Source organism: Palaemon carinicauda, chromosome 1 (assembly GCF_036898095.1).
Source record: "Palaemon carinicauda isolate YSFRI2023 chromosome 1, ASM3689809v2, whole genome shotgun sequence".
NCBI classification, from domain to species: domain Eukaryota; kingdom Metazoa; phylum Arthropoda; class Malacostraca; order Decapoda; family Palaemonidae; genus Palaemon; species Palaemon carinicauda.
The window spans coordinates 177,038,309-177,050,532 of NC_090725.1; the positions used below are offsets into that span (position 1 = coordinate 177,038,309).

Genomic DNA, 12,224 nt, shown 5'->3' on the forward strand with positions numbered 1-12,224 from the left:
TTTATTTTATCTTCTTACATTTTTTTAGTCATTCACTATTTAGTCACATTTTAGTTTAATCAGGCATTCCAAACCTATTACTAGCCAGGAAGTCATAAGGGACAAGGAGCGTTAAGGAAAGATGAGGGGAGAGAGACAAACGAATTAGGATATTTATGAAATGTTGAAAAATTATAAAAGTTTCCTTTTCCTTTATTATTATTACTGATATAGGCAATAGGTAATAAATATATTACTGGAACTTTCGAAAGTTTTTTGTTAATTTGGTTAAATTTTCAATTTTTTGGTGAGTGTGGTCATTTCGTGTATTTTCAGATTACGATTTACTAACATATAGTGCCATGGACAATCAAGAAGGAGACAGACATAGGCACTGCAAAAGAAATTAGGAGTCTGGGGCTTCAAAAAGACGTAAAGCAAAGGAAGCAATAACAAAATCAGAAGAAGAAATGGGAAAGATTAAAAAATTGGACCAGTTCTTCACTGTTCAACATCCACCAAGACAGATGTCAGAAAAGAGTAATGAGCTTACAGAACCTGATCAAGCTGCGGAAATGGTTAACCAAGCCACTGATCCTGACAAGGAAAAGGCAGAAATAGTAATGGATCCATCTGGAGAAGATAAAGAAATGGAGGCTGATATTGACACACCTTTTTCAGAAGCTGAAGTTGAGGGCCCACCAAGGGGCAATGACATTGGAATTTGGCCATCCATTATTTCGGAGCAGATGCGAGAGTACTGGCTGAAAAGGGGCGTATCAACAGTTAAGCACTGTGATGAAAAATTGTTCTCAACACATTTGAAGCAGCAAACTAGAAAGGATGGTAATCCAAGAATGTGTACACTTGGGCTCTTCCGCCATCAAAATCATAATGGGGAAGTCATAATAAGAAACTGGTTATGCTTCTCTCCCTCACAGGGATGTGTTTACTGTTTTACGTGCAGATTGATGAGCTTAGAGACAGAAAAATCTGTCTCTTCTCTGCTCTCATCCACTGGATTCTGTGATTGGAAACATTCACACGAACGTCTAAGAAATTATGAGCAGTCAGCAGGACATATAAAGGCTACAGTTGCTTTCAATAGGAGGTTAAAAGCAATTGGACGTGTGGATATAGAACTGACACAACAGGTTGAACACCTTGAACAGTATTGGAGATTGGTGTTGAAACGAGTAATTAGTGTTATTCATTTCATTGCTGAGCGGAGCTTAGCATTTCGAGGAGATGAGTTGGTTGGTTCACCTAGAAATGGAAACTTTCTAGGTATTTTTGAACTTATTGCCCAGTATGATGATTTTCTCGCTCAGCATATCAAAACTGAAGCTAATCGTGGAAAGGGTCACACAAACTATTTGTCATCTACAATACTGGAAGAGGTTATCAGCATAATGGGTGAACAACTCCACAGAGAAATTATTTCCAGAGTTAAGAAGTCAAAATACTACTCAATCTCTTTGGACTCTACACCTGATGCAGCCCATTTTGATCAACTGACCCTTGTATTGAGGTACATGGAGAAAGATAGCCCTGTGGAATGCTTTGTAACCTTTATGGCAAACACGGGGCATGGTGCTGAAGATATGTTCAATGCTTTGATGAAATTTTTAAACACACATGACCTGGCCCTTGGAAACTGCCGTGGACAAAGCTATGACAATGATTCAGCAATGAGTGGTAGGTACAATGGTCTTCAAGACAAAGTGAGAAAGAAGAACAATCTTGCATCCTGGATTCCTTGTACAGCACATTCTCTTAACCTGGTTGGTAAAAATGCTGTAAAATGCTGCTCAAGTGCTGTACATTTCTTTGACTTTCTTGAAAAGCTGTTTTTCTTCTTTACAATTTAAACCCATCGGTATCAACGTCTGGATGAGGCTTTAAAAAAAAAAGTGATTCATCATTGACCCTCAAACATGACACAACAACGCGCTGGTCCTGCAGAGCTGATGCAACTAGATCTCTTAAGCATAATTATGAGCAGATTAAGGAGGCACCTAAACATATTGTCGATGACATTGAAGAAAAATGGTGTTTACGCAGTGAAGCAGGAGGACTGTTAAAACAGATGAATCGGCTTGAAACAGGAATTTACACCACCTTCTGGAATGATATTCTGCAAAGAACAGATGCAACTAATAAAACTCTAAAACATGCAAAACTTGATCTAAATTCTGAAAAATACAGAACACAAACTTTCTTACCTAACATTGATCAGTTTATATCTTCTCTCGGTCAACGTCTGGAAGCATACAAACAGATCAAGTAAATTCATCTTTTTTAGACATCTGCAAAGGCTTTCTTCAGATGAACTTTGCAACTCAGCAGAGCAACTCTTCAGATCATATCCAGATGACTTGGATATAACATTTGAGGAACTGTGCCAGTTTGTCACATTTGCTAATATATTCACAGATGAGGAGCCAACAGATATCAGCACTGAGCTTTTCCTGTATAGACTTGTATTGGACAAGGGTGTGCATGACACTTTCCCAAACATAGAGATAGCTCTACGAATATACCTTGTCCTAATGATGACAAACTGCAGTGGGGAGTGCTCTTTCTCAAAGCTAAAGTTAGTTGAAAACAGGTTATGGACACCTATGACACAAACGTCTTATGCATATTCACAATTTGAAGAATAGTCCCACTGTATTTTATTTTTAATTTATGCATATGATCGAAAGAATAGTCCCATTGTATTTTATTTTGAATTTATGCATAGTGATAATTGGAAGAATAGTCCCATTGTATTTTATTTTGAATTTAAGCATACTGTATTCATAATCGGAAGAATAGTCCCATTGTGGTGTTTCCTAAATAAAACCAACCTATTTAGTATTCCTCTATTTTGGCCATTAGATTGATTAGACTATAGTTTGTGGTGTATGCAATGAGAGTTGGAAAGGGGTCCTCCCACCAGAGTTGGCCCTAGGCCTCCCACCAGCTTAATCTGGCCCTGTTCATGTAGAAAAGGAAACTTTCATTTATCTGTTACAGTACAGTAATGATATTGAGAAAATCTCACCCAGGGTTCAATTGCTCGAGTCCCAATGCCCAGAACCAAAACAAGTGTATTGCTAATCACTGTTTGTGGTTCTGACAGGGCTATTAATTTTAATATAGGGTAGCGGGATCACGGTCAGTAACCCGTGCTATGTTCGGCCCCAGCCCGCTAATCACTACGTTGTAAGTATGCTGGCGAGGACTGGAACTGTAGTTTCTTTCTGGGACAACACCGTGCATGACATCACTCAAAAGAAGACCTTTAGCTACTGAGGTGCTGTGGCAAGTTCAAGTGAGCCTGAACTTGCGAGGTCTCCCTTATACACACACAGAGTCCAGGCTTTTCACATTGATACCGGTCCTTAATCAGAGGAGAAAATATTTCTTTGATATTATGAGATATTGGATTCCCTGTTCTAGGCTTTAACAAGAAACTCCTTGAAGACCACACTTCACCTTAACCCTAAAATAATAACAATGAATGGCATCGGGCCCTCATCAACATCAGGTTAGTGTACAGGAGTGAAAAATATCAGCATTCTTCCCCCCCATCACAGACTCTTCAGAACTTTACAATGTCCTCCTTCAAAGAATGATAGACACATGGTCTATTACAGCAGCATAATTTTCACCAATGTTCACAAGATTGTTATAAATTAATGGAAATATTTATAAAAATACTATATCAACAATTCAGTTATTTATTAATTTACTATTCAAATTAAGTTATCCAAAACAAGTTGCGGTATAGAGCCCTAACACAACTGAAATAGGTATATGTATTTACAATGTACAAAAAGTGCTTCATGCATCATTCACAAAACATGGAATGTAATCTAATTGTCAACTGATACAAAACAAACTAAATTTCAGCACAATCAGTTGATATACACAAAGAACACTCTAAATGAAACAAAATTCATCACAACACTTCTCTATTTAACATCTCAAGATCACAAAATTGAAAAATCATATATATACAAATAATCAGGCTTCCTCATTCAATATTATGACCTTTCTACTACATCATCACCAAGCCTTAATATATACCACTACATTTCTAAACATTGCAAATGAGCCACATAAGAACTATATATCTAAGAAGAGTAGATACACAATATGAAATGCTGCTATTCTAAACAGCACTTTCATGAGTCACTCAAAACTAAACTGAACCTCCAAAATACCATAAATAACATCATAGGAAAAAATGAAAAAAAAAAAGGATTTTCAATTATTTTTGTGCTTAGGAAAGACCTATTACAAAAAAAAAAATATATAAAAAGAATAAACTCTTAAATACATTTCTGCTACATACTACACAGTACTAATGTAATGCAAATGACAATCCTTTTCCTGAACAAGCAATGTTTGCATAATCATTATGTAAATACTGTAGATATCCTTATCAAAAATTTATTAACCATATAATTTTGAAGTTTATTCTGGTAAATAAGAAAACTTAACCTCTAGTACAAGGTAATGGTGATATGAACAACACAATGAACATTATAAACTGGCGTAAGTGTGATGGAACAACTTTCAAATGCAACTGACAGTGTCCTTTAGATTACTTGACTGATTACAATAATAAATTCAGAAGAATAAGTTTAAACTTTGTCTCCCATCTTGGCTTTAGAGATCTGTAATAGAAAAGGAAATGAGTAAGAACTATATTCTATAAACATTATGAGGAAAGTCTTGATGTTCATTATCTTTTTCACCTAAAAATCATACACAGTACAGGAAACTTCTCATCATTATTATTATTATTATTAGTGACTTCCACTAGGCCCTGATGCTCATGTATTTAATGGACTACTTAATGTACAGTTGGACACAGGGATTCCTGGCAGACCTTGCTCTGAGGAAAAGCTTTTGAGAATAGAGATGAGAATACTGGGGTGGATTATGGGATTATCACTGCTTGAAATATTGGAAAATGAAAAAATATATGAATGGCAATCATAGTAAAGATTACAGAGGTGATTAGAGTGTCAACTGAGATAGTGTGGGCATGTGTTGAGTAGGCATGGTGGGGAGGGAGGGAGGAAGGATGGTGGTGAGGCAGTGAGGAGGGCTTGGAGGACCATATTAGGGGACAAAGACAGAGGGAGGCAGAGAATTAGATGGGGAGATGAGGTGAACGATATGGGAAGAAGAGGTTTAGTGGGAGTGGATGCCTTTGATAGAAGGCCTTGGAGAGGGCACATCAGGCAATCAACCCCTTGATATAAGGATAACGGTGGAAAAGAGGATGATTGATTGATTGAAAGTTTTATGGCATCCTGACATCTAAGGTCATTGACGCTGATAGCATTTATCATATATGAAAAATAAAAGAGAATTCAATTAAAACCATAAAAGTTAAGAAGTCATTATAATAGTTAAATAGTTTTCAGAAGACCTGCTTCTGAAATAAATCTAAAAATGTAACTCGCATAGTAGGACACATGTCCAAGAATCTTGGCAAGGATGAACCTGCCATCCTCACCTCAAGCCTCAAATAGATACTTATTTCTCAAGTTATTATAATTAGGGCATTCGGTCAACAAATGCCTAACTGTTAAAGGCACTAAACAGTCCTCGCAATAGGGTTGGTGTTGGCCCTTCAGCAGAAACTCGTGTGTCAACCGTGTGTGACCAATACGGAGACGACAAAGAGTCGTCTCCCATTTTCGGGGTATCATGTTATACCTCCAAGGTAATATGATATTTGTTATTTCCCTCATTTAATTTCCATATAGACTATCCAAGTGCTGTTGTCACTTATTACAAACCAATTTCTTGATGTAAGGTAGGAAATCATTACAGGGAATGGCGTACCTCCTTGGTATCAACTCGGATGCCGCATTCTTTGCCAGTAAAACTGCCTTCTCATTCCCTGACACACCTACATGTGCTGGAACCCAACAAAATCGAACTGTTATACCTCTCCGTCCAATAATAAAAGCCATTCTAAAATCTTTAAAATTAGAGGGTTACTAGAATTAAAAACTTCTAAAACTTGAAGAATACTCCTTGCATCACTAAAATTATAAAATTACTCTCCTTTTCCAAAGCTATTTTCTCAATAGCGGTAAGTATGCCATACAGTTCAGCAGTAAATATGGAAGCTGTTAAAGGAAGTGCACCTCTACAATTAAAATCATTACTATGTACTCCAAATCCAACGCCAGCATCAGATTTGGAGCCATCAGTATATATAAAAGTCGATCCCCTATGTTCTGCAACATGTTCCATAAAAAGAGACCTGGATTCTAAGTCAGTCATATTCTTCTTAACTCCAATAAAGTATTTACAAAAAGATATATCAGGTAATTTCCATGGAGGCGTTGATGATACCTTGAATGGAAGCACTTTAATTCTAATTATATCCAGATTGTTTAATAATTGTTACACCCGAAACCCAAAAGGTTGAGAAGATTTTGGGTGCAACTCAAAGCATGTTGAGTGCCTTACAAGGCTTGCAGTCTGAAAGGCTAAAGAATTAGGGAGCCTTTGCAATCTAAACCAATCACTAATAATAGAGGATTTTCGGTAAAGGTCTAGAGGCAACTCCGCAGCATCAACAAGGAGACTCGTGATAGGCAAGGTTCTAAACGCTCCTGTGGACAATCTAATACCAGCATGATGTATAGAATCTAATATTTTCAACCGGCTTGGGGTGGCTGAGGAGTATATTTCGCATCCATAACTAATTTTGGAAAAAATCAAGGCCTTGTATAATTTTAAAATAGTATTGCGGTCTGGCCCCCATAATGTATGGGACAATACTTTTTAAAGATTCAGAGCTTCAAAAAATTTAGCTTTTAATACTTTTAAGTGAGAAAGCCATGTAAGACTACAATCAAATATCAACCCTAAAATTTTAGCTTCACTTGCACATGGGATCCATTGACCTTTGATGTATATATCTGGGTCGGGATGTACTCCCCGGATACAATAGAAATGGACAATTGTAGTTTTACTTGTCGAAAACTTAAATCCATTCATATCGGCCCACTGGATAATTTTATCAATAGTGTGTTGTATTTTTCTCTCAACCATTGCTATTCTAGCTCCAGCAAATAATATGGAGAGATCATCCACAAATAATGTTGCGAGAACATCCCGGGGAATGACTGAGGATATCCCATTTATTGCTAGTGCAAAAAGGGTTACACTCAGCACACTACCCTGAGGAACTCCTCCTTCCTGGTATTTACTCTCTGATAGAGTTTCCCTAACTCTCACTTGGAAAACTATGTGAAAGAAATGCCTGAATAAATAGTGGTAGCTCTCATCTTAATCCAAACTCATGGATTCTTTTAAGTATACCATATCTCCATGTGGTATCATATGCCTTTTCAAGATAAAAAATAGACTGCCACGTGGTGCTGTTTGGAAGCAAAGGCTTCACAAATGGAGGACTCAATCGTAACAGCACATCAGTCGTTGAGTGCATTTTATTGAATCCACATTGAATGGGTGATAAAATACCCTTCTTTTCAAGGTACCACATCAGTCTTACATTGACCATCTTCTCCATGATTTTGCACAACCAAGATGTCAATGCAATTGGCCTATAATTTTCTGCTAAAAACTTGTTCTTACCAGGTTTTAAAAAGGCTAAAATAATGGCTAGTTCCCAGACACTTGCATAACTAATCATGCCATATTCTATTGAAAATGCTTAAAATAAATATCTTTTTATTAAAAGGTAAGTGTTTAATCATTGCATATGGAATTCCATCGGGTCCAGGGGCTGTATCATTACATGTAGCAAGAGCAGAATCAAATTCTCTTTCAGTAAAAGGAGAATTGTATAACTCTTGCTTTCTTGTTGCAAAATTTAAAACTTTCTTTTCTTCAATGCTCCTATAATGGTGACCAGTAGCTGCTTCACACTTGCACGATACATTTCAAAAATGGTCAGCCAGGGCATTGCTAACTTTGGTTGCTCCAGTCATATACTGCCCATTTACCTTTACCACTGGTGGTGGGTTCGGGGTGAATTTGCCTGCTATCTTTTTGACTTTCCTCCACACAATTGATGTTGGTGTTCTACTATTAATGGAGGAAACTAATGACATCCAAGACTGGCGCCTAGTTTCTTTCATGGCACGACGGAACTGTGCTCTACATTTCTTGTATATGACTAAATTCTCCTCAGTACGGCCCATGCGCAATAGAGTTAAAGACTTTCTTGTGGCTCAGTGCAGGGCAGTTAGTTCTGATGACAACCAAGGGACTGGTTGTCGTCTGAATATCCCTATTGTTTTGGGAATAGAATTGACTCCTGCTGTGTGAAGAGTAGTCTATGGAATCATCAACACTTTCAAACTCTTCTGCATTTCCTTCAATTTCACTTAACTCCCAAAATCTAACCCAGTCCGCCTTATCAAGATTCCATCGTGGCGATCTCTGTAAAGGTGGACCATTGTTGGTGTTTATAATGATTGGTGCATGATCACTAGTATGCCAATCATCTAATGTTCTCCAATTAAAATCGAGAAGACAGTTAAGAGCTTGCAACTGATAGGTCAATGCAGGACAAGGTACCTGTCTGAACATGAAAATGTGTGGGCTCTCCTGAATTAAGGAGTCCGACATCTCCATTCTCTAAAATTGATGATATAATATTATCCCTAGCATTTGCCAAAACATTACCCCATAAAGGATGTCTACTATTAAGATCTCCTAGTAAGAGAAAAGGTTGTGGGAGCTGTTTAATCACCTCTACTATAGTATCATATGAGATGTTATCATTTGGAGGCAAGTAAAGAGAACAGAACGTATATAGGACTTCCCCCATGGCTCCCTGCTCGTTGATCATATGGTGTCCTATAGCTAACATACTCGCGAGGACAAGGAGTATTAGAATCGAGCTTGCTTTCTTGTAGACATACTGTTATAGGGATACTGTTATAGTGGAGTACTCACGTATGAGGAGCTTAAGTTGTTCATATTTCGCCCTTAAACCCTGGCAATTCCATTGCAGAATGGAGGAAAAAACTATGGTTTATTTTTTGGAAGACACCTTAGATGAAGTCTTCCCACTGGCAATATTTGATCTAACAATATTTCCCGGTGGTATCTCTAGAGAGGATCTTGATATAGTGGGTTTTGTGTTCCTCTTTTTCTTTGTGTCCTTTTGATCTAATTGTTGAGGAGGACGGTGGACCTCAACTTGATTTTCTGATTGATTCAATTTACCTTCTAGTTGATGAGAAACATCAGCAGACAAGATATCATATTTATTTGAAGTCGTGACTTTAATGTTTCTTATGGTAGGAGGCGAGAGAGATGGAGGTCTCTCTCTTTTTCAATTAAAAGGTTGTGATCTGTCAGGGTTTTGCACCTTCCCACAAAAGGTTCACCAGGTAAATTGGTTTCAAGTGGAACCTCCATCGGATCGGGCAAGGACACGGCCTGAGAGGTTTGTACTATTGTTTAGAATCGGAGTAGTTGGCAACTGAATAACTTTCAGACCTTTAAAGTATCTGTTTTGATTTTTCTACAATTTCTTGACAGATTTTCGATGGGACTTTCAACCTCTTTAACTACTTTCATTTGTTTCTTTACCTTAGAAGTAGAGATATAATTTTTGTTTGTGTTGTTTGGCAAGTTCTTCTTCAGAACCATTGAAAAAGGTTGCCCTGATCTTATTTGCTTTTCAAGAGTTCTTTTACGAGCCTCTTTAAAAGTAACCCTTTTCATGGTCCTAATGGCTTGAATTTCTTTTTCGAAAATAAAATTAATGCAGTTTTTAGATGTAGCTGGGTGTGCTTCCCCACAGTGTATGCAATTGGGTTTTCTATGCATACTCCATGACTACTTTTTCCACAGTTGGCACAAACAGCTGGCTAATTATTTAGTTTTTCCTTGCATTTCTGGCTTAAATGGCCATAGATTTGGCAATGATAACATCGCAATGGTAAAGGGATATATGGTTTCACCTTCAAAAACAGCCAACCAGCCTTAATAACATTTGGTAATCTACATTGATCAAATGTTATAATCAAAGTAGCAAGAGGAATACGTTGTTCTCCAACTCTCTCTCATTCTGACTACTTTTACTACTCCTTGACTTTTCAGTTCATCCTCAATTTAATTTTCCTCTACATCCAACAATTCTGGAGCATAAATCACACCTCTATTCTGGTTGAAAGTAGGGTGCGAAACGCATTTTACACTATGACCATCCAATGTTGTAAGTGTTTTCAACCTTTCTCCTTGTAATGGGGATAGTGTCTCTATCAAGAGACTTCCATTTCCCTGGGGTAGAATTTTTGGCTGCCCTCCACATTAAGTGACTATTTCCCTGTTAACATTGAAAACATTTACATGCTCATTTCTTCCGTTTTCAAATTCTAAGATAAATTTTTTTTCATAATTCACTACTTCATAGTGACCAGTTAATACTTCTACTTTACTATATCTTTCTATACCGTCATCATTTCTCACTCTCTCTCTATTCTTCTCTAGTGTTTTCTTATCATTCTTTCCATAACGCATACAAGGTTCCAACGTTACAATATTAAAACCCGAGTTGGAGTTGTCTGTACCGAGGTCCATTTTTGTATTTTCCAGGTCGTCAACAGAGGGGTGGATTTTTTTGGTATGAGGAAGCCGGGTTATCCACCTCTTATCGGAGGATGTCAGTCCTCTTATCCCATGTGGCCCAACACGAGAAGAGGCTTCAGCAGGGACCAGTTCTCTATTAGAGAAGGGCTGCCTCTCTTAAGGTGGGTGTACACTGGTCAGTGGGGGTGGTTAGCCCCTCCCACCGGCGACTCCAATGCCTGGCGTCACCCATTACTGTACCCGCAAATATGGGCGACTTATAACCGGATCACTGGAGCCCGACTCTTAACAGACTTGGTCTGCACCCAATGGGGTCTACCAGAGGGTAAAGGCGTCTAAATTGGCACAGATTGAGATGGAATGCCGTCCATTCCACACTGTGCCAAATCCAAAGCAGTAGCCAAAGTATAATCAAACAAGTGAAAAAGAGGATGATTCCTGCCACACCTTGCTCTGAGAAAATGCATCCTTTTACACCCTTACTTCAAGGTGAGTAATCAAACAGATGGAGCAGGGAGAGTTGGCAGAGGTGGTGGGTGGAGCTATACACAGGAACTAGACTACACGATAAGGATAGGACAAGGTACATTTCCTCAGAGAGAGGTGTGGAAGGAATTCTTGTTTCCAAATGTACAATAAAAAAAATCTAGCCCTTTAAAGATGCTGTTTAACAGCCATCACCTCCTGTGAGCTTAAAAGAGATGAAGGAAAAATAATTCAGGTCAACTCTTTACATAATACCTAGGCCACCAGAAATAAGGAAAGCTGGAGTAAATTTGGCAATGGCCACTTAAAACTCTGGAGTAACTTCTTTACAATAAGTAAAAACTCCTGGTGATCCCCTATGTGGTTATGTTAATTGGTCTACTTTAAATTTTCCTATCATACAAATTTCTTTGCATTTACTGCAAGTAAATGCCAAAATTTATATATGTAATGCTTTATATCAATTCATGCTCTAACAAAGACCAATATATAATAATTTTACACATACAAATTATATCTGTGTTTAATTAAATTCAAATAATTACCTGTAAAATGCTAACAATCAAACCAAAGAGGCCAATGGCACTTCCAAAAATCTCCACTATGAGAATGCGCACAAACAAGGATGCATCTGCAGCATCTGCAAGGGCAGCAGAAGATCCTGGAAGAATACAGATGATTGTTAATTTCTATCATATGCTCAAGAAAAATTAAAAGTGAATTCTTTCAGTGAAATTTTGGATAATGATTAAATTGGAGGATTTAAGTGATTACTAACCTTATATTCAGCTACTAGATAAAATTTCCTAGACCAAAAATTCAGTAATTCAGTATTATTATGACTAGCGAATTACATAAATTCCCGAGCTCCAAAACTCACCTGCTTCATATTACATTATTTGATACAGATTAGAAAACCTCCGAGCTCTGAGAATATTACGCAACTACCAAACAATAATATACATGAACACGGAATATCTAAAGGTCTCTTTACGTTACACTCAAAACAAAAACAGGGTGATTACTCTACTCTCAACGGGAATTATTCTTAAATCAACCTCTTACATCGGTTCTTAGTCACAGGATACAAGCAAAGCACTGGAAATAAGTATTGGTGATCGAAATAACACACACTTTACAAAAATGAAAATATTCTTAAATCA

The 12,224-nt window shown here is 37.5% G+C and overlaps 1 protein-coding gene and 1 long non-coding RNA gene across 2 annotated transcripts; one reads left to right on the forward strand and one right to left on the reverse strand.

Moving 5' to 3' along the window:
• Window positions 1–449: 449 nt before the first annotated feature.
• LOC137628837 (uncharacterized) lies at window positions 450–2,645 on the forward strand. Its single transcript, XM_068360115.1, has 3 exons — window positions 450–1,778; window positions 1,985–2,265; window positions 2,297–2,645. The coding sequence occupies exons 1-3, from the start codon at window positions 450–452 to the stop codon at window positions 2,643–2,645; spliced, it is 1,959 nt and encodes a 652-aa protein (XP_068216216.1).
• Window positions 2,646–3,924: 1,279 nt separating this feature from the next.
• On the reverse strand, window positions 3,925–11,742 carry LOC137652906 (uncharacterized). The gene is made up of 2 exons (XR_011046376.1): window positions 11,607–11,742; window positions 3,925–4,649 (listed from the first exon to the last, which is right to left on the reverse strand). It is a non-coding gene; the product is annotated as an uncharacterized lncRNA (long non-coding RNA).
• Between the last annotated feature and the right edge of the window lie 482 nt (window positions 11,743–12,224).

What these genes read in the sequence shown, in the direction of transcription:
- LOC137628837 (XM_068360115.1), top strand. Translation starts at nt 450, where the DNA reads ATGGGAAAGATTAAAAAATTGGACCAGTTCTTCACTGTTCAACATCCA. An exon ending in ACCTGGTTGGTAAAAATGCT is followed by an intron (nt 1,779 to 1,984) that starts GTAAAATGCTGC and finishes AATTATGAGCAG; the next exon opens with ATTAAGGAGGCACCTAAACA. An exon ending in GAAGCATACAAACAGATCAA is followed by an intron (nt 2,266 to 2,296) that starts GTAAATTCATCT and finishes ACATCTGCAAAG; the next exon opens with GCTTTCTTCAGATGAACTTT.